Source organism: Salarias fasciatus, chromosome 18, assembly GCF_902148845.1.
Source record: "Salarias fasciatus chromosome 18, fSalaFa1.1, whole genome shotgun sequence".
NCBI classification, from domain to species: Eukaryota; Metazoa; Chordata; class Actinopteri; order Blenniiformes; family Blenniidae; genus Salarias; species Salarias fasciatus.
Window position 1 is genome coordinate 26,687,702 of NC_043762.1, and position 23,058 is coordinate 26,710,759.

The following is a 23,058-nucleotide window of genomic DNA, read 5'->3' on the forward strand; positions in this document are numbered from 1 at the left end:
CGGCCCGTATGCGGAGACATAACAAAACGAGGCAGGTACAAGAAGGAAACAATCCCAAGATGCCAGCAGCTTAATTGCTAAATGGATTGGAATTGATTCCAGCAGCATAATGGAGTGAGTGAACCTGTCGGACCAGAGTCACATCCAGAGCAACATGATCTCCCACGGGACACACAGCCAACAAGGTAGCATGGCACAGAAACAACCTGGAAACAAGCATTTCCTCAGAAAACAAGTGCGATTGAAACTTTCTACTCTTTTGAAACATGACATGCATCTCTTAAAGAGGACCTATTATGCTATTTTTCAGTCACGTCATATAGGTCACAGAAGCCCAAAAACATAGCATATAAGTTTGTTTGCCCCAAATTCATCCTATGTTCGGAGTTTGAGCGGTCTAAAAAGTGGCTCTGAGGAGCCCTCCTCTGAACAGCCTGATTTTCACAGCCTTCTTTCCGGGATGCTCTTGAACGCATCTGGCCACTACCACTCTCTCACAAATGGGGGGGCACAGTCAGAGGCACATCCCCTCAACTGTTTCAGCTTAAGTTTCAGTTTCATTTTCAAAAATGTGGGGTAGCGTGACAAGGAAGAAAAAGACCATTTTCAAATTTGAACGTCTTAATGAGGCTACGGCAACACATACTACTATAACCACCTATCCGGGGGCCCCCCAAAGGCTGGATCCTCTTCAGGGGGGAATTGGTGTTCCTCTTGTTGACGAAGACAAAAGTAAGATTTCAGAATTGCCTGTTTGAGTGTGTATTTCCTTGAAAGTGGAGTGCACAATTGAGGGAGGTGACTGAATTTTTCACTTCTGGGGGCTCATACAGAGGCTCTGGGAGGTGATACGACTGTAAAGACACCTGTTTAAAGTGAATTTTGCATAATATGACTCCTTTAAATGAGCGAATTAAAACTCGATTTTTTTATTTGTATCTAGGAAACAACAAATGACTGACTTTCATTTTGCAAATCTGTTGAAAGAGCGAAAATCACACCCGGTACAGAAACTGTTCAAATCAGGGCTGTCAAACATAAGGTCCGTGGGCCAAAACCAGTCCCATAAGAGGCTCCAATCCAGCCCACAAAGACACCACACAAATTGTTAGATTTGTCACTATTTTGTCAGTCCGCCAACTCAAAATGAGACTGGGCTGCATGAGGCCCCTGAGCTAAACTTTATTTGACACCTCTGATTTTTAAGGACACGAACAATATGAGAGAAAGCCTGACCAGTATGAAAAAGCATCAGAAAAGTTTGATCCATGAGGGCTCATTCCAATTCCTATTACGTCTCCCTTGTTGGGGTCAAGTGATCCTTACTGCACATCCTTGTCTTGTCTTGTCTTGTCCTGATCACACTGTGTTTCTTTAGTGTTGCAATTTCAAAACAAACTTGGGTGAAGCAACATTTTTGAAAGCTGTTCAAATTTTCAGGATTTATAGGGACACCATTCGACATTTTCAGTTACTTTCCGTCTTCATTTCGCTACAAAAACTGCATAAATGTCAGATAAAATGACATGGAAGGAAAACTCACATCAGAATGATCTACCCGCAGCAAAGAGAGATTCAAGTGAGTCTTGATTACTATCATAACGGAAATTTTGATTTGCTTGAACACAATCACATCGGATGAGAAATCTGCGGTGAAAGAAACGGTGAGTCATAATAAAACCGGATCAGGCAGAAGCACCACAGTGGATCATTCAAAAAGCTGCCTGTGCTCACGTGAGGCCGATGAAACAAGACCACTGACAAAGCCCTTTCTTAGCTCCTAATTCACAGCCAATGTCGAGATTAGCCTTTTCACCGCATGTCTCAAAGCACGGAAATTTCCAAGAGTTCATCATTTTCAGGCTGCTTCTGAGGCCAGAGACTTTCCAAAAAAGCTGAAACATTCCCGCATCAGTGAAAAATCAATGGAAAGGCACGTAGACCACCTGTTGAAACTGAAACAACATAGGAATATGAATCATGCCTCCGATTCAGGTAAAAATCGACACAGTTAAAGGAGGATTTAAGTCGATACAGCAACATTTGTATCGGGATATACTTTTTAAACAGTAGAGGGAGGGTATTTGTGTTTGACTCCGCTTATTCGACGACATTGCTTCCATGACCCTGAGAACAGCAGGCACAGACTTCAAACAAACATGGCAGCGGCAAGTCAAGGAGTTACTCCTGCGGATGCACCGCACCGTTTTGAATCGGCGTTATGGCAGCGTCTTGGTTTTCCCAAGTCACAGCGGACAAGAATGAAAAAGTCTGAGCGAAAGGGTTTTTACAACCACAGGGGACAATGTAAATGTTCAGAGGTTTCAGCTTCTGCCTGAGAATGGAGATATGCTGATATTCCTTTATGGAGCCATTTTCAGTTTCAAGGAAATAATTGAAGAAAGTGCTTTTTTTTGTTATAGAACCTCAAAATTAAACAGGACTCTTTGAGTAATTTTTGATCATAATAGGAAAATATCTCAACTATTCTTAAAGAATTTAAAAAAAAAAAAAACAAAAAAAAAAACAAGAATCATGATGTACATTTTGAATTTTGTCTCCGTACATCCTTACTCCTGAAAGACGCGTGCATTTCAATTTCAGTCAGGAAAGATATCCCACAGTGACATCAGGCTGTGTGCTGCTTAAAAAAAAGAAAACAAAAAACAAGCAGTACATTTGACAACTCCTGGGCTTAACCAAAAGATCAGCGACATCAGTGAGGATAAAAAGAGCTTTTAGCAAGGCAGATAGTTTCAAAGGTATTATAACACTAGAAATGCAAAAACTATGCATTTCCACTTGAAACGCAGTGTAAACAGCACCTCAGATTGTTGTGATTGTCGGCAGCATAGTATATAAAATAGAAAAAATTATTTTCACTTCTGAAAACAGTAAAGACGGACTGAAGCAAAGTACACAAATATCTCACGGTTTGATGGATCAATATGTGAAATTCTTTGTGCAAGTTATGAATGATATGTCTTGTAGGCTAAAGACGACAGGAAGTATCCAGCTAGTCATCAGTGCACAGTTCAAAGCCCAACAAACGTGACGGCATGAGGGTGCATTAATGTACCTGGCATGCGTTTCCTTAATTATCATTTACAGATGTTGGGGAAACATATGACGCACTCCGGACCACATCTATTTAAAGAAAGCTCTGGTTTATGTCTGAAAGATGACGATGAACCACATTCTGCGCAGAGGCTATTCAACAGCGTGGAGAGTCGACTGACTGTCCACAACCAGATAGAGAGAGATATACTGAGATAGAGAAAAACAGAGACAAAGCGGAGCTCGCAGAACTTGCACAGCTCCCCGTTATTCCATTTCTGCTGAGGCTGCTCAAGCCAGAGGGCGACACATCCCTGGGATTACTGAATATTACTATTTAAAAAACCATCTGATCACCATATTAATGAAAAGAAATGTGGCACAAGTCACAGAAGACGCACGAAGCTGGTGGTTGACATTACATACGGCAATTATTTCTCCCCTTTCCTCTGAATTACGCTTCGGGGGGAGAGAAATCCGCACACGGTGCAAGCTCTTTTCCAGACATTAAAAGCCTGAGTTACAATTTCCATGAGAGACTTAGCCACATCATCCCCCTTCTGCATGCCGGCGCGGGACATGCGGACCAGCCTCGCTTCCCGCTTGCTTTTTCTTTCCTTTCTTTTCTCGCCCTCTGCCACTTCGTCGACTCAAGTATGCTTTGCACATGTGAGCAGCTGCTTGGCGGATGGCAAATAAAGGCAGGTCCCACTGCAGGCCGCCAACACAGCATGTGATCGCACAAAGCTTCTTCAAAGAAACGAGTCTCCGAGTGTTCACTCCCACAGGCCAGCGCTCAAACTTTCACTCAAGTGGGTTTTTTTTTTTTTTTGGCCTTACATTAATATCCGCTGACAGGAGATGCCACTTACCTCGAAAGAGTGCATATCTAACTGGTCTGCTGGCTAAGCTGCAGCGACAGTGAGCTCAGAAGGTGGGAAAACAGGGGCATGACACTTTCTTACCAGGTCCCAGTGAGTGGAAATCACTGTCACAAACGCTTTCATGTGAAAATATAATTGGGTTACTCCCAACAGAGGAGAGCGCTCACATGCTTCGGCAGGATTCTCAAGCAGAAGAACCAAGACATTGGAGATTTTTCCCCTTTTAAAAGCGCTTCATTCCCATCCTGTCACTGCTGAGAGGATTGGCCATGCTTCTCAGACCCATGACTGCGTACGACATCTATATCGTTTAAAACTACAAAAAACGCACAGAAATGGACCTTGGCTGGTAATACTAGTCATTACAGTGGCAACTACCACTTCCACAGTAGGACCGTCCAATCAGAGAGAAGATTCACCCACATGTCACACATTCCGAACATGAACTTCTCACTGCCATCAGAATCACACAGCAATAGTGAGGAACCGATATTTGGGAACCTATGATTTCCTAGATGCAGAAAACAGCAGACGAAATCATGGTATTTACTGATAAACACATGTTGTGTTGACAATTTAATCCTCTGAATTAGAACTGTATGATAATAATATGTAATATTCAATAATGTTGAGTATTGCATGGGAACATAACAGACTGCAGTTTCTGTCAGTATGGTGATAAACAGATTCACATAATGATCAGAGATGTAACGATTCAAAGTCCACAACATGATTTTTTTTTAATAAAATACATTTTCAGTCAAATTGTGACTGAATCCTTATTATTTGTTAAATTCAAATTTCTTTCTATTTGCATTGTGATGCATGATTTTATTCCACCAATTTTAGCTCGTCACATGTTTGATTCCATTTCTAATTGATATGATAACGATAGATGTGCCATATACTGTGCAGTCTTACTGTAGGGGTGGTTGCTGTTAGTCACAGTAGAGGCCACCATCGATATAAAGTTAATTATGATAGATGACACTGTTTGCAACTCATGAATTTCTAAGAACTTAATAAGTCTGAATGAAGCAGAATAAATGTGAATCTGCTATTATTAAACTTGCCTGATTCATATTTGGGAGGTTATTTCAGGAAATGAAAGTCCAAGAATGTAATTTAAGACTGGAAAAAACAGTTAATTTGTGCCTGCTCACACAAATGTTTAGTTTTTATTAGTTTGGTTTTTAGTGTGTACCAGATGATACCAGATGAACTGGGGTTTTATTTTATTTTTTTTTTAAGTAGCTGACAAGCAGAGAAAGTGTGGGCACCCCTGCCCTACTACATACATTCAAAAAAAGATCATGTGAAAACAAAAAGCCTCTGGTTAGCCAGAGCTACCTACATTGAAAGTAAAGGTGATGGACATCCCAGAGACCCGGCTTGAACCAAACAAGGGGGAGGTGGGAGAAACGTTTCATAATTAAAAAGGAGGGATCATTTCGGTATGCATTCCTGCACATAATCAGCCGGGGGAGGGAATGTGGGGGCTACAAACAGCCCGGGCCCACTGTTGTTCCCTTAACTGAAAAGCTGAGGGGAGCAGTTTACAACTGACAGGCCTGAACCCTGCTGACGTTCACGATGGATCAAATGCTGACCAGAACCTCTGCCGCTGCCACCACGTTTCTAGAAGTTTACATTTTTATGTTACACACCATTCACTCAAAGAACAGAATTATAAAGGGTTTCAGCCATCACGGAATTAGGGTTGGGATTACTGTAATGATGTTTTCACTGGTCTGCATCAAAAATCCATCAGACAGCTGCGGTCCAGACCGGCACCAGAAGCGTGGAGCACGACACTCTTGTGTTTCAGTCTCCACGCTGGCTTCCTGGATATTTAAAGCTTCTTACTTATCTACATACTTCTTACTTATCTACCTAAACACTCAATCGGGAGTGTCAAACATACAGCTCAGAGGCCAAAAGCAGAGCCAAGAGTCCAGTCAGACTCATAGGATGACAATGTTAAATATATATGACGATGAGCTTCAGCATCCAGACCACACTGTGAGGCTGAGGGATCTATTGAAGTAGCATTTCGAGACTTTTTCCTTGGGTTTTGTAGACACAAAAATTAAAGAGAAAATGACACAGTGCTAGTGGACCCATCTGGAGTTATCATTCACTTCCAGGGAAAAGTTGGCAGATCTTTTATAGCATTTTCAATTGGATAAGGAAAACGCAGACAGTGGCATCAATCGTGGCACAGAATGTCATTCATTACTGCAGCTTTTCACTGAAGAAGACATGCAAATGATTTGGTTGCAGACCACAGTGTCAGGAAGCTCTAGACCTCAGCCTCGGTCCACTGCTGCAAATTCTACAAAGAACCAAAGACTGTTCAACTTGTAGCACAAGTCAGTAGTATTGATTATGTCTTGGGTGAAAAAAGTCTTGGGTAAATAATTAGCAATCATGACCAGTCATGAAACTGCAGATTTGTAAGTATGTGGTGAAAAAGGCACAAACAAAAGCTGCTTTATCAGCACACACACACCACCTCACAGGTAATGTTTGTCCACCGAAGGCAAAGGTCACTGAGATGAGAGCAGGCACTCAACGCCGGCAGGACAACTCAGTCAACTTCTTCAGGCTGGGCCGTGGCTTATCGGCTATGCAAGGGAATAGAGAAGTATTTATCCATCAAGAGTGACGCTTTCGTTCCTTCAGATGTCTTATGAAGTCAAATATTCAGATACAGGACAGTTGCTGCTGTTTGATATCGTCTGCCCAGAGACTCTGTGATCCCAAAGTGAGAATAACAGCTCATCACAACAATGATCCTGGAAGACATGCTTCCACTGAAAATCAGGAAAATAAAGTCTTGAGCCGTGAAATGCTAACTTCCAACACACTGTGCAACACCAACTTTCTCGTGTTTCACCATGATGAAAATGAAATAGAAGGTGACTGTTGTGATTAAAAACTTACTTATCATGAAAACTTATCGTGATGCGAACAGGTAAGTTATCAAAAATAAATTGAATCAATCAGTAACTTTTTTTAAGACTTTAGTCACAGCTGGTACAAAATTAGGGCAAGAGAGTGTTATTATAACTAAGAACAAATCTCAAACTACCAAGACGTTAAGATCATTTACTTCTGAGTATTATTTACTGCAAAAGTCACTGTGACAATAAATTACAAACATTACTGCATGTTTACCTAAAATTGTGCAGGATGTCTAAAAATTGCAGAAATAGTTGTGTCATATCTTGAAAAGTTAAGTCAAATACGATATACTGAGGTGAAATACTATAAATTCATAACACATATGAAATGGCAAAATCAATTTTAACGTGTGATGTGATGTCAGTGTTCTTCTGGGAAGAAAACATGAGCACATGTCCACCTTAACTGGAATTAGTCAAAGAAGAAGTGATTACAATATGCAGTGAAAAGTTTATTCTACTGTGATAAAGTAATATGAAACTTCATGGTTTTCCAGAAAGTTCCCAGAGAAAACCCTTCAAGCTACCAGCACTGATGTGTGGGATGAAAAGTCATTTCTGCATCTATTCAGGAACAATAAAGTCAAGCATAACTAATCTGACTTGAGATTTTTTTTTCATGTTATCGAATAGAGAAGAACTAATAACAGCTTCACAAATGATTTTATGTCATATTCTTCATCATTTGACATGTTTACATCTCAAATAGACTATTAGAGGAGGCAAAGCGTGTCCACTGAACAACTCTTGAACAGTTCTATGTTACAATATTCTATCATCCCATTTTCTAAAACACCTATTCGCCACTACTAAATTCACACTACTTTTTATTATTCTACTCAGTTTCATTCTATTTTCAACTGGTTGGCACTTTTCACAATTACAAACTGAACGGTTGTCTTCTATTTTAAGTGATTATATTTCATTCTAAATCTTTCTATTTTATTTAAAATATTATTGGCTATTCAATTTTGTGTTCTATTCACACTGGGATTCAGAATAACATCAATGGATAGTTTCTCAGGTCTGAAACCGGAAAATATCTTACTCTTGATGTAATTGGGTCCAAGCCTCAGGACCCCCCATGGGGGATCCTGGACCACAGGTTGGAAACCTCTGATATTAATGACTTTACGATAAAATCCATCCGAACATGAACCAGCAGCTCCACAAACCTGGATTATTGGCCTCATTGTTGCCTTTAATTACTCTTATTACAGTCCAAATAAGAGATGAATGCGATGGAAGAACAAAGAGTGATCAAGGAAGCCTTCACACATCTCCAACAGAGAGCAAGCCGGCAAAACAAGTCCCAACCTATGGATCAAAGCATTGCCATTAACTGGGAGATGAAGAGGCTCAACCACTATAAAGTCAGAGGACTTTAGAGGCGGGCAATGAGCACCAATGACTTGATCCCGGGGTGGCCACAGGCCTCCACACACAAGGGTAAATCTCAAATGGGCCGTGTCAGGAATCCTGTGTGGGGACGGTCCATTCCGATAACACCCTCTTTACTCCGAGCGCGGTTTATTTCGAGGGGCGAAGATAAGGTTGGGAAAACAGCGAGCAGATATGCATGTCGAGGTCTGGAGCAGTGGGCCAAGTGTCACCGTCACCAAATTAAAAAAAAGAGAGAGAGAGGGACCCCGACAGAGGGCAGCTGCAGGTACAGAAAGGCTGGCATTGTGCATTCTGATGGAAGCGATTAGTCATCGTCGAGCGTGCTGCCGGCTGCTTTATGAGTTAAATGTCCTGATTCACAGCCCTCAGAAACATGAGTCTCCAGTCCACATAATTTTGGTTTATGGGTAAGAGAGCGGGAGCCCACACCCAGCTACCTCAGAGCTGTCTGAACGCCGCTGCGCAGCGCGGCGCTGCCGCCTGCTCGCTCCGGGCAGGACGCGATCGGGCGACGCTGCAGGCCGGGCCGAACACAAGAGGTTATTTGATTAGCGCGGAATTTTATTAAGCTGTGGGTGGAGTTGGATTGGTGTGCGCAGAAAGTCCCGGCAAAAAAAAAAAAAAAGCCTCCATTCATTGATCTGAGGGGGGAAAAAAATTGCAGGAGAGAGAACGAGAGAGAAGGGGGGAGAAGGGAAAAAAATAGGAACAACACCCTTGTGTGTTGCTGCTGCTGCTGCTGCTCAAGGGAGGAACGATCCCTGCAGCTTTTTGCCATTAACATGCAGCGTGCATGCACCTTTTTCTTCTTTTAGGTAGGTTTAATAGGCTCTTTCTGTGATACTGATGAAGGTCACACACACCAAACTTCTTCAAGCATCAATTCCAACTCATCTTGAATAATCCAACTGGACAAAATAGCACCACTTTATCGTGGGCGCAAGGAAATACATATCGAATAAGATTCAACTGGGATATACTGTTTCAGATGCTGTGCAATCAAGTTGCAAGAATTTATCTGAAAGATTTTGATTGATTTGTTAGACCCATATGACACTGCTGTGTTTCTATCCTCTGCTTTTACCAAACGGACCCATTATAGCTGGAGGATGAGGATCGAAACCAAAAACAGCATGTTGAGGCATTAGATCAGTTAACAGAATGAAGATCAGTGGGGCTGTGCATCTTCACTGGTCTCACGGTTTGATTATGATTGTCTTCTCAACGATTCCATTGGATTCAAAAATATGAACTGTTTTTAATTTTGAAAATTACAACAAGACAACTGTATTTATACCAACACAGAAATAAAATGGAATTAATATAGTGCAGTAAACCTAAAATAAACTGTCAAAAATCAAGACACAGTATTACTGCATTATAATCAATCACTCAATGCTCTGTCGCTGCATTGATTCAGAACCAGTGACGTCTACATCACGATGCATTGTAAAACCTTTTATTGTGTTTTGGGTGTCTGTTTACACTGCAGAGCCACTGAAAACAACTTTTTGAACACAGCTTCCAAGGTGGGACTTCCTGAAAACGATCTGACTCTTCAACCTCCGCATGCGCACAACAGCCGTAGTAAATATCAAAATAGCTTGATCATCGGTACAACTGTCAGGGTACTAGTTGTCATTAATGTTTGTAATGTGTAGTTCATTATTAAAACAACCAACAGACAACCTATCCATACTTCTCCACATTGAGGTACTCCAGGAAGCTAATGAGGATCAGAGGTAACCTGTGACACCCTGTCTGCAGCTGGATTTGAACCTAGGAACTTCAAATCACAAGTGCACTTTTCTTACCACTAGGCCAGACACCTTTGATCAACTACAATTCACGAAACATTTTATAGTTTTTGCTTTGCTGTCATTTTCAGTAGTTCTAACCTTTTCAGCCTATTCATTCCTTTTTAATAGCAACTTCGTCCATTTGTAGACATTTTTAACCAATATAGCTAGGAATCATTTTGAAAATAAGCCAGGTAGGCAAATAAAGTAATAAAAAAAGATAGAACGATACTGTGCTACATTTAGTTTTCAGAATGTTTCAGAGAACGAATAGGGAGAAAGTAAAGAGCCACAGGTTGCAGACCCCTGCACTAGGCCACAACTACCAATTTCTATAATTTTGGTGCAGAGACTGTTTACAAAATGTTGCCTTTCAAACAAGACACTAATAAAAAGGAGGAAACTATGCGTTAAATGGGGCCAAAGTTTGCAAGCTGGTGTGTTGATGTAGTTTTAAGGGCAAACCTCCCTTTTCAACAAAGACAGAGCTTTCCTGGCAGCCTCTCTCAAACAGCCTCATGAACCAACCAGTCAGGTAAAGACTCCTGTGCAAAGGTGAATACACCAATAAGCCTGAAGCTATTCCCTTGATCGCAACACCAGAACCAGCGAGTACGAAGATCAGTAGGTCTGCAAAGTTAATGGATTCTTGTGTTGTCTGCCACCTAACGGGGCAATAAATCCCACAAGCGTCCAACCACTGCTAGGTGTCTAGCTGCAGGTCAAATGAGTGCAATCTCTCCCTGATGGCCAACACTGAGGGTTTTCAGAGACTTTAATTAGCTTCCAACACTCTAAAGATGATGGGATCTGCACCAATTGGCAGTTGCTTGAAATCCACACTGCTCGCAGAGCGTTCTGTCCTCGCAGAGGAGTGACTGGTTTCAGATTACTGAGAAAATGTTTGAAAATCTCTCGAACAAATCAAAAACGATGCACTGAAAAAATGATACTGAATAGAAAAAAAAACCCCAGCTAAACTCAGGAAGTTCATATATAACAAGATTATGGGAATTCATGAAATTGAACAGCTGCATGATAGAATCACAAAAAAGTTCATTTCACGCACTGATTGATGATTCAGTGTATCAGAACTTTGCCAGGTTTGACGTGGAGATAACTTCAAGAAAACCAAACAATTTCCTTGGGGGGAGGGGGGGTTATTTTCACATGGAGATTGTACATCAAGATCCTGAACCACAAGCCTTCTGCTCAGTCACGCCAGCAAATACAAACCACGATCAACAAGATGGGATCATACTGGGCAAGTTTTCCTGAACTTGAATTGTATTCATGACATAAACTTCTTCTGAATGGTGTCCGTCAATGCTTCACATGTCAACAAACCCTGTGACACCACCACCACAACATCATCCCCGCTGGCATGATGACTCAGTTCCTGGGACTGCTGCTGTGTAATAAAAACCCAGGCAAAGTGTTGCTGGAGGGTTTGAGCGCGTGGCAGGAGCAGTCCCCTGCCTGTCCCCTCAGACAGGCAGGGGAAACACATCACCTCTTGCTCCCCATCTGGGGGAACAGCGACTCGGGGGGAGGGGGGAGGGGGGAGAATCCTGCCAACAGGTGTAGAGATGCAGCCCAAGGCCTGCAGGTTGGAGCAGGCTGGGAGGAGGAGGAGTGTGGCTTCATGAGAGGCTTAGATAAGTAAATCTAGACAAAACAGTACAGCTACACACTCACTTCCTAATGATACCACTAGAACACTGCATTGATAGAGCCCTGTACGTGGCACTTGTAAAGTCATCAGATTTCAATTGTTACACATGAACACATCAATCATGTGTGACTGTAAGCCGCAAAGTGGCTGCCAACTGTCAATCTAATTCTGCAGCATTGGCACGAACTTGTACTGAAACTTTCCTACCTTGCAGCTTCATTGTTTTGGAGAGAAGTCTCACACCTATTTGACACGACGCAAACAAGTTTCATTCTGCAGTTTAAAACCTAAGAAACTGTGGATGAAAGTGGTCTGGCAGCGTCGGTGACAGCATGTCTTTAGTGTGATCAGAGCCCAAAGTGTGCGAAAGACTTCAGGAGGAGCAGATTGAGCCCGAATGGCTGCCTCTCGGTGCTGGTTGCGTTAGCAAGCTAGCAAGCTAATAAAAAAAAAGAAAAGAAAAAACTTACCAGGAGACAATCCGTGTTTATTTCCGACTTCGGATCCTTCAGCATGGCATCGATTTTTTCAAATCGAGCCTCCATACTTTCCCTGGCGGTCATTTTTGGCTGTCAAACTCAGTCTTGGTGTTGTTTTTATGAACAAAAACAGCTAGCTAGCCGATAGCCGCTAGACAGCTAGCTAGCTAGCCAGCTAGCCTAATGGTCTTTTCTTCTTCAGAACTTTCCACCTCTTCAAACTAAATTCATCTTTCTCCCGGAGCTCTCGCAGGCCAAGGAGGGGTTCAAACTGCAGCCAACGCAGCACAGCCGCATTTTCAGGGGTCTTTTCAACCCGTGCGAGAGAGGAGAACAACTTGCGGGGCAGAGATAAACGCGGCGGACAGATTAAGAGAGCCTCCGTGGGATGCCGCTGAGGATCAGGGCTTAAAAATGTGTCTGCATCCGAACAAAAGGCAAGTTAAAACGCAAACGGCTCGGTTCTAAAAGCGAGGATCGTGGCCGGGTCGCTAGTCCAGGCCCGCTCCCATGTCCGTGCCCGCAGGACGACAAAATGAATCTGACAGCTCGAGAAAAAAAAGTAGAAGTGACGAGGAGGGGGGAAAAAACTTCTGCTTCTTCCAAATTTCGGTGCGTCTAACCGCGGAGTGTGTGCAGCGTCAAACGGCGGTCCACCCGCTGCGTCCCGGCCGCTGTCATCCACCGTGGACGGTCCGCCCGCTCCGCTGCCGCTGCGAATGCCGGTCTGGGCGCGTACGGCTCGGGGCTCTTCGACGTGGGCTTCAGCTTTCGGAAAACAATCGCAGACGGAGCCTGGTTTTCTCCCACAGCCTGGCCAACATGTCCGCCTTCCTGTTCAAACACCCCGGAGAGGCTGCTCGGCACGGCGCCACTGCGCATGCGCAGACCACACGGTGCAAGCAGTCTGCAGAGGAGGCCGCATGAAGGAGCGCGTTACTATTACACCGCGTTACTAAAGGACAATGTGACGTTTGCAACATGTTATTTCTGAAACATGTTCTAGATGAGGCCTGCTACTGCACCACGTTACTTCTGAAACAAGTTACTGAAGCAACATGTTGCTTCTGCAGCTGCTGCAGCATGTTACTGAGTGATCCCACATGTTACTTCAACTACAGCTGCACATGACTGAAGCAGCACATTGCTGAAGCTGTACTTCTTCAACATGTTACTGAAGCCACATTACTTCTGAAACACATTGCTGTAGCCACAAGCTTCTTTTCTAACAGTTTACTTCTGAAACACATGGTGCAGCACGTTACTTCTGCACCATGTTACTTTGACAACCCATGATTTCTGAAACACTACACTGAATCTGCACTGTTATTCCTGAAGCACATTACCGACTGAGCATTACTGAAACACATTATCGAAGTGGCACCTTACTTGAAACCGCATATTTCTCCTGCACTGTTACCATAGCTGCATGCTACTGAAGCCACATGTTACTTCTGAAACACATACGTTGAATGTCACTCTACAGCATGTCACTGAAACAGGATGTTACTTCTGCAGCGCATTACTACCACAATACATTACTTCTGTAACATGTTACTTCTGAAACACGTCACTTTGAAATGTTTTTGCTTTTTTAAAACACTATTTAACTCAATTGTTTTGTTTTATTTTCGGTTAAGTTCTTTTTAATTTTTATTCTATTCTGTTTAAAGGTTTTTTATTTTAAGATATTGTTTTCTATTTTGCCTTTGGTAAAATTATTTTCCCACTCCTGTTATTATTTACAAGTAATGAATATATCACTCTGCTGAGTAGTACCTATTCCTTTTTCATTCACTCTATGTCTCATTGAAAACATAAAGCTCCTTATGGAACACACATATTTCTGGAGTGAAAATCCTTACTATCTATCCTGCTGAAAATTCTCCATTAAATTTATGTAAACCTTTACAAACCTTATGTTGAGAAATAAACATCTTTCTCAGTGTTTATCACTACAAACCATCTATGAGTATATGTATTTACTGTGTTCTTTACTTATGGAAAAATGAGAGGTGAGCAATGAGATTTTTCTTTTCAATGCTGTTATTTTTTTATTTTTAATTATTAACGCTGAACATTAAAACCAAAATGCAACGATAAAAAGAATTGAGTGGCGATCACTCTCCAACAGAGGGCGCCCTTTTACAACATATTGAGAGAGCTTTTGGCAATGTGGAAATAAGGATCCTCAACAGGTTGAAATTTAAAAACTAAAATAAGACAAATGTCAAATATAATTTGATCATTATAATTTAAAAAAAATGGTGGAATGTCACAGCACTTGGCTTTTTTCCCATTTTTTTTCCAAACTCCCACAGACAGCAGCCTTTCTCACTGTCATTCTGAATATGGGCTGAAAGGAGAGAGTGGGTGTATTGGACATAGAGGGTCGGGGATGGAGATGAAGGGGGATTAAAGGAAGGCATCAGATGTAGACATGGTGGATGTAACAGTGGCTGAGGAGGAGATGGAGGCATTGTGGTGCCCCCTGGAGGTAAGATGAAGAATTAGATGTTGGTATAGCTGCAGGCTTATAAACCAGGGGTGTCAAAAACATTTCAGTTCAGGGGCCACATACAGCCTAATTTCATCTTGGATGGCTTGGACCGGTACATAAGTGTCATAATAAACATTAAAATTAATCTTTAAAACTTTTTTTGTCAATGCAACACAGAGTATCTGCCACCTCCAGAAGTTCTCCGATGACTCTGCCATTGTGGGGGAACCAGCTGGAGCACTGATCGCTCACCATTGACTTTGCGAACTGATGTGAGCGCAACCACCTGTGCTTGAACACCAGCAAGACGAAGGAGATGGCGGTCGACTTCAGGACATCGACTTCAGGATGTTCACCTACCGGTGAACATCCAAGGGGAAGACATTGAAACAGTGGACAGTTTCCAGTACCTGGGTGTTCACCTCAACAGTAAACTGGACTGGTCTGAGGTCCTTGGGAGTGTGCAGACCTCTGCCCAGGGCCTTTTATGGCTCTATGGTAGCCTCTGCAGGTCCTTCATCCCCACCACTGTCAGACTGTACAACTCTACTGTATAGAATATGAGCAATAAGCCGTAACATTATAATATCCTGCAAGCATTGTCACTTAACTCCCATCAGCAATCATGGACACTTTATTATACGACTCATTCTGCTGCACTAAAACATATTTGTTCTTATTGTTTATATATTATAGTTCCTGTTGTATTTTAAGATTCATGTTGTATATAAAGTTAGATCTTTTCTCCTTTTATAGTTTCTTATTCTTCTTAAGATTTGCACCGCTTGTTATTATTCTGTATTTGCACATTTCATCACTTTTTTGCACCGCCCTGTGTGTTCTACGAGCCTCTGTAACTACATTTCTCCATGGTAAGATAAATATTCTATTCTATTCTATTCTATTCTATTCTATTCTATTCTATCAGCGATTCAAATGTATTTTCACAAAAAAAAGGAAACAATCAAATTTCTTTCCCCTTTTTTTTTTAACAATTTCCTTGGTGGTTTGGCCAAACTGGAGCCTCAACCAGCCCATAAGGCTCATGTTTGACACCCCAGGTGTATACTGTCTGTGTACACACAAATGTTATGGCACACACAAAAACTGTGAAGCATACACGAAACTTTGCAGGACTCACTCACGAAAACAAAGTGTTTCATTGTTTCCTTACAGTCACCAAAGGAGTAGAAATAAACATCCATATGTAGCTGGAATACTGTGTTATTCAAGAACTGATGGAAACTTGAACAATAGTGATTTACTAAAAATATAAAACTGTACAAAAAAGAAGTTGACGTTGAGTTGTGTTGATGCTAAGATGACAATTCTCTCATTGAATTCAACTGCATCTCTTTGATTTTGGACTTTGGATTGCTTTCTGGAACTCATAAATAGCCCTCTTTAAGATGTTGTGGAGTACTTATCTCACATGAAGTGAATTCCCTTTTGCAGTCCAGACATTTGGTCTTTCTGTGAGAAGATTTTCTGTGTGTTCCTGCCCAGTTGTTGGGAACTCAGAAAATTCCCCGTTTATCAGCTGGGAGGCTTCACATACACCATCTCACATGAAAAGCTGCTTGCAGTCAGTCGACTTGCTTTGTAACAGCTGCGTCTCATGTCCACATTTGAGCTGTAATAAAAGAGCAGCTTCCTTTTGGCCGGCATCCCGAAGTAAACTGGGAGCAGCTCCCAGGACCTTGAGTCCAGTTGTCAACATGGACGTGAAATGTAGGAATAGCCGGTGTTTTACTGTTGTTTTTAAAGCATTTAGGCCTGTTTTAATAACTTGTACATCCAGCTCGGCTTCAGTGCAGCCTGTTCTTGTATCCAAAGTGTCTTTTCACCGCTGCTGACCAGGGAATTCTGGGAAATGTCTGTGTTTTGTGTGTGCATGTCTCTGTTACTGTCTATTTCTGTTTGTTAGTCGCTGCATGTATTTATGTGTCTGTCTTTGTGTGCATGTTTGCGTGTGCTTGTGCGCACGCGTTCGTGTCTATGTGCGTGCGCGTTCATGCGTCTGTTCGTCTTTCGTGAACTTCCGCCAAACAAACGGGACGCAACGTCACGGCGTGACGTCACAACCCCATCAGCTGGAGCGGCATCACCGGAGGAGGAAGAAGAGGAGGAGGAGGAGGAAGAGGAGGAGGAGGAGGAGGAGGAGGCAGGGACTCCGGCTCCACAGTCAAAGCGTTCGGGACGTCGTGGCCATGTCCGATCACCTCTCCTCCTCGTGCGTCGCTGCGTCCGTCACGTGCCCGCGCTGATCAAAGGGAAGGAGCCGGCTGACGCGCTCGACTCGGTCCAGCTCGGCTCCGCTCGGCTCAGCTCGGTTCAGCTCGCTTCATCCCACGGGGGTCATGCTCAGCCGGCTGTCAGGACGCTCCGCTGCCACGGCTGCGCTCCACAGGTGAGTGAATCTATATCGCCATGAAGCTCCTCCGAGTTAGAAAGGAAACCACCGGGGTCAGAAACAGGACTGACTGATGAATAGCAGCGTTCAAACAGCTGCCTGCATTATTATACCAGCAGTAATTAACGAGCCTCGTGTCTCACGTTTGGAAACCTTTTGCACCTGAAATAATATTTTAAGTCAGACGCTTTGTAGTCACTTGTTTCAACCAGATGAGTGTTGGACAGTATGTGCAGTGATGAAATCTATCATCTGTGTTAAATACGATGTGGAGCCTTATGTTGCTGATGTATTTTTGTGTTTCCTTCCAAATAAGTGTTCTTTCTCTTGTACCTAATGTACCAAAGCAGTGACTGGACCCTGTTATGTATTACTACTAGTCTTCCTTTATTTTTCTTTTTTTTTGTTTTTTGTTTTTGCGTTTGAGCAGTTTTTTAGCCAAACAATTTGGGTAATTTCTGGCTTGTGCAAAATCAAAATAAAATTAAAAACATTGCTGGGTGTTCATGATAAAATTACTTAATGTCTCTTCACCAACTTAAAATGAGCTGTTTTGCAGCGTGGCCTTTATCTGAATATGTTGTGTCAGCATGATTAACTTGGTGACTGTCACCAAATTACAAGCGTCCAACAGAATTTATTAAGGTTTATTTAACATCTAACAAGTCGAAGCGTTTTCAAAAAGTTGCATCTTGAGTGGGTCAGAGCACTGTTGTCGTGTGAACAGTCAACCAAAATGTAATGAAAGTTTTCTGTTTTCACTGAGAAGCATTGTCACGTCAACAGAACCTCGGTAAATGCACCTTATTAAGTTCCTTTCACTACCCTGCATGCTGACAATGCTGGTGCACAATAGGCACTAAATATATCCAAACAAAGACCTCACTGAGTGCCTTGAACCCCCGGATTGGATGAAGATCCACTTTTTATTATAGATGTGGAAAACCATTCAAGATCATAACTACACATCTGCTCTTTCTCTCAAAACTATTATTCTTTTGTGTCAAGATTTGTAGAGCAAAACTGGAAGAACTGCAATGACTTATGTGTCCATGCACAGGAAAGCACATCTGATTTAGAAGTGCAATTCTTAAAGCTCACAGACATTAGCACCAAATACTCAAACTTTTATCTATTTATCAAAAGTCATATCACATTACGTCGTGTTCAGCTTATATTGTGTTAAGAGCAAGTACCCACAAATGATTCTTAATCACAGTTATCTGAAAGTGAATTTTTAACTTTCACTTGTCTTTTTAAAGTTTTCGTAAGTTTCCGTGCAGAAAGCTCGACAGCTGCCTCAGGCCTGCTGTCCAGATAAAGCCGTATCAGATAAGAGAGAGCAGAAGATGTTCGTCATCGTGTAATTACAAACCAGACCGTCTGGAATACCTGACCTAACTAACCCTTCCTCTTGATCCACGCCCCAAAGGTTGCATTCCTCGCGTCTCCGCTAACACTTTTCTGTACTTCCAGAATGCCGTTAGAGCTGATGAGGATTGCATGCACATCACGAAATCCCTGAGCATTTCACCAGATGTTTAGAAGCGCTCTTCATGGTGGTCTCATGTGGATATTTTTGGAGTAGATTATTTTTGTGCACATTTTGTTTCTATGAATGTCGTTATATTGAAAACATTGCTTTACACAGCTTAATAGTCCTAAAAAAAATCTCCTGAAAAAGGTTGAATGCTGTGGAGAAAGAGAGACAAAAAACAGATTTTCATTTGTTGGTGCAAAATTGTGATGATTAGGATTAAAATAATTTGAAGCCAAACGTCTCACATTAACTTAACAATAAAAGAAATTGTTACTTTCCTCTCTGAATTCAGGCTTTTTGTCTGGATTCTGACTTTTAAAAATGTTTGAAAATTCTATTGACTATTTAAAAGATGTTCTTCCATAGAGAATAAATAAGAAATTGAATTGTCAATTATGGGTTTATTGCTTCACTCCAAATATTAAAAAAAAAAAAATTAAAAATAAGAAATTATTTAAATCTCAAGAATTTCATGAAGACATAAATGAGATTTTTTTTTAGTAATTAATTTGATTAAGAATAAAACTTAAAAAAATGTAATTATTTTCATCAGGAAAGAAATTATTTGTTTAATTAATTTTATTATGGAAAAAGACTTACATTTTTTTTATTTTATTGTAAAATATATTTCAATAAATCATAAAGTTTCGTAACTTTAATTTCAATTGAGTGAATTCATAAGAAGGACCCCACTCAAAAAAAAAAAAAAAAAAGGAAACGAAACCCCACTCAGTTTACCCCTTAAACAAAATAATAATATTGGACCGTAGTAAGTATGAAAGTGAGGGTAAGTCCGTGTCTCTGGAGACGTCTCTAAAATTGGTGTGTCCAGCATGAGGGCAGGTTTCATGTGACTGCTGGAGTGTGTATTGGCTGGGTGGCCCGCCTCGCCCACTGACATGCGCAGCCCTGTCCGAGAGGCTGAGGGCCGGAGGGGTCAGAGCGACGGAGGGGTGGGGGCTCCGCTCGCTGACCATCTGGCCTGTGGAGGAGGTGGAGGTGGTGATGGTGGGGGGGGGTGGAGCTGGTTTCCTCACTGTCTGTCTTTGTTCCTGGTGAACAATTGGGAGCTAATCTGGGAGGAGATAAGTAAAGACCCCGTCAGGCTGCCCTCTGCACCCTCCGACAGGTTTGCTCCCTGTAGCCTTGAAGGTGACGTCTTTCTTTTCCCCAAACCCGTTTCTCCTCTGTTTAAAAAATAAAAAAAACCCTGCATGTGGCTTTAATGCCGCTGTGAAAACTCTAAAGTTGTACTGAAAATTCCCCTGTTTTTTTAAAATACTGTCTGCAACAAGCTTTTCACATTGAGCATTGAAAACAAACTTACTGTTCAGCTTTATATTTAGTGTGATTGATCAGAATCTGACATAGCTGACAGCATTTTAAGAACAGTAATTGCTCCTTGGGTTTTAAATTTAAATGTTACGCATTCTTTTCATTGGTGTGCTTGTTATCTCTCCACTAGAGGGCGGTGTACAATGTTGGTTCCACGCAGGACAACATTTCTAACCTTAACTAAACTAAACTGCTCCAAATCTGTTGATATATGAATTTTTGTTCCTTCAAGTATTTGAAATCTGCTCTGGTGGGATAATTTGTTGCTTTTTGTTTTCAGCTTTGCGAGAAAAGACGTTTCTAAACTGTTGCCTTGAGACCAGTCCTGAGACCACAATTTCTGGGTCTTAGACTCGACTCGGTCTCTGCTCCTTAAAGTCTTGGTCTTGGTCTTGACTCGATCTAAGGTGTGTCTCCACTGCAGGTCTACTATCCACACATTCACACAGTCTTCCTTTAAATTGATGTGTATTTCTGTTGTCTTCTATTTGTTCCTTTTTCTGGTGTTTTTCTGCACACGCCGCCCCTAGAGTTCATCAGTGGTATTACTCTGTTCACTACACACTGTGAGCGTCTTTTAGACGTACCGAGTTACACATGGAGGCAGAAGACTGAACCAAGGTCTCATCCATGTTCATCTGCATATTTGGCATGAAGCGTATTTGATGCTCGGCTTCGTCCACACAGAGATGTGTTTATATTGTTTAATTAATAGGTGTGCTGTCCATGTACAGTTAGTGGAAATACATTTCAATTGCTCGCACGTCTCTAGTTTACATTATGTGTGTGTTGAGTTTCACATGTCCATGCTTCTCGTATTTGTGGTGTATTTCTGTGTTGGTGCTGCAGCGCCCCTACAGGCCTGATAGAATATTGCAGGGTTTTGGGTGGTTTTGGGTGGAAAGACGATTTCATGATGTGGTTTTCAGTGAATGGAGTCATTTTTGTCTCAATGCCAGTGTTTCACAGAGTAATATTAAGGATTGTCTTCATTCATTGCCAAAAGCACCCCGTGTTTTCCTTTTTGTCTGTGTGGAGTCACACAGTCAGTGATTTGTTCCAGGAAATTAATAAGGTACTAATTAATTGTGCCTTTTCTCTCCGTTTGCGATGCCTCCCTAGATTTTCGCACACAGCTGAGCAGAGACCACTCCCCCGCAAAATGCACAGTCTTCCTTTATCTTCATCATCCAGGTTACAGCAGAACTCTGGAGGCCTCAGCTGTGCTCACATTTAGAATTAGTGTGATTCTTTTTTTTTTTTTTCCAACACCGCAATGCTCATTTCAGCTCTCCACGGTGAGAAATTTGGTTAGCCGCAGCACATTTTCCTCCACCCTCAAAAGATGACCCAATTGCAGTAATAATCTGCCTTTTTTGGGACTATTTTGTCAACCTCTCATCTTGTTATCATTACAACTCGCTCTGCTGCCTCTCTGATTGGAGGCAGAGAGGTGCTCTAAAAATGCAGCCTGACATTTGAGTCATGGAAAAGCTCGGCGGGGCTGCGACTCGTTGACTGCCTCGCATCCCGCATGAGGCAATTTTCACCAGGTGGATTTATTTTCTCCGCTTGTATTCTGGCTGTAATTTGGGGCACATGAGGACTCTGCTGTGTTGTTTCTCAGGGGAAATCTAGCACGGTGGTTACAAACCATTTTACCCATTTAAGAAAGGCTGCAGGCCCGATCTCAGATTTCTGGAACTTTCACACCCACTCTCTGCGAGCGGGACGGTTCAGCGACTCGGCTGTAGATTCTAGAAGGTTTCCTCTTGAGGCTTTCACTGACAGCCTCAAAAAAAGACAAAACCTAAAACCTCTTTAACGCTGGGGGCTGTGAAGCGCTCTGATTGGACAGGGGGTGGCTGTGGTGTACTGACATCTCCCAGAAGTAAACAAAGCGGTTTTGCAACGATTTTTCTCTCTTACTTTCTGGCGGGCCGCCATCTTGGAATATTGCGTCATCGTGACGGACAAGCATGCGCAGAAGGACCGGAATCAAGTCAGGCCTAATTTACGTAGAATTCCGCTTCTTTACCAGAAGACACCAGCCGGTTTATTCGGATTTAAACTCGACTCCAAACAAAGTTTTCAGGCGTTTAGAAGGTCATTCAAAAACAGCAACACAGAATATCCGGAACTTAATTCCCAATAAAGATTTCAGGTGTTTACTGTTATTTGGATTTAAAGAGGAATTAAAAGTCACACATAAACGCTCACATTGTTGATGGAGAAGACAGATTGTTGACAGGAAACATCTCTTCCACACCAGGTGACAAATGGAAACATTTTTAATCATTTTTACTGGAAATGTCTTATGTCTCCTAAAACGCTGCACTGTGTGGGTGATCATTAACAGTTCTTTATTAACAGTTCTTTATTACGAGGAATAACCCCTTGAGATAAATTATCTAGTTTTCGAGGGGATCCTCAGATTCATAACAGCATAAAGATCAGAGTAGCGTAACAGAATAAAAGATAGCAAAATTAAATATAGATATGAAAAGATGAAGTATATACACATAAATAATAAGAAAAGACAAACAAAACCAAATAAAAGGAAAAAATAGAAAAAAAAAAAAGAGACAATAAGCAAAAACGAAACCGCACACGCACACACATACACACAAACCAGCTCTGAATGTTCACCTCTCTCCACCCATCAAAGTCAGCACAACATAGTCAAACATAGTCAAAACACAACATCACACCAAAAATTTAAATCAACAAAAATGGTCGTACAAAGCGAAGTAATTACAACAAAATAACAAAATCACATGGCCAAGTTCGTTTATGGTCGTAAAAAGCAAAGTGTTTACAACAAAACTTAAAGATCAGTGGAAGTCATTTCTGGCCGTTCGAGCAAACTAGAAACAATGGCAAGTAGTTTGAAGACGTGTGAATAGAGCACTACGGAATGAAGTTAATGAAGTTACAGAACGAATAGATACAGGAAGATTGTTCCAGTCATTAGGGGCCCGAACACAGAATGCGTGTTTACCTACT

At 41.8% G+C, this 23,058-nt stretch overlaps 1 protein-coding gene across 3 annotated transcripts in view; it reads right to left on the reverse strand.

The window, feature by feature from the left end:
- Positions 1 to 13,109, reverse strand: part of LOC115404993 (rho-associated protein kinase 1-like) — a 36,230-nt gene extending 23,121 nt beyond the window's left edge. For all 3 annotated transcript variants that reach the window (XM_030114374.1, XM_030114372.1, XM_030114373.1), the window contains exon 1: positions 12,256 to 13,109. In XM_030114374.1, coding sequence (XP_029970234.1) covers positions 12,256 to 12,348 — 93 coding nt within the window. In that variant the 5' untranslated portion in view covers positions 12,349 to 13,109. The remainder of the gene's footprint in view (positions 1 to 12,255) is intronic.
- Positions 13,110 to 23,058: the final 9,949 nt, after the last annotated feature.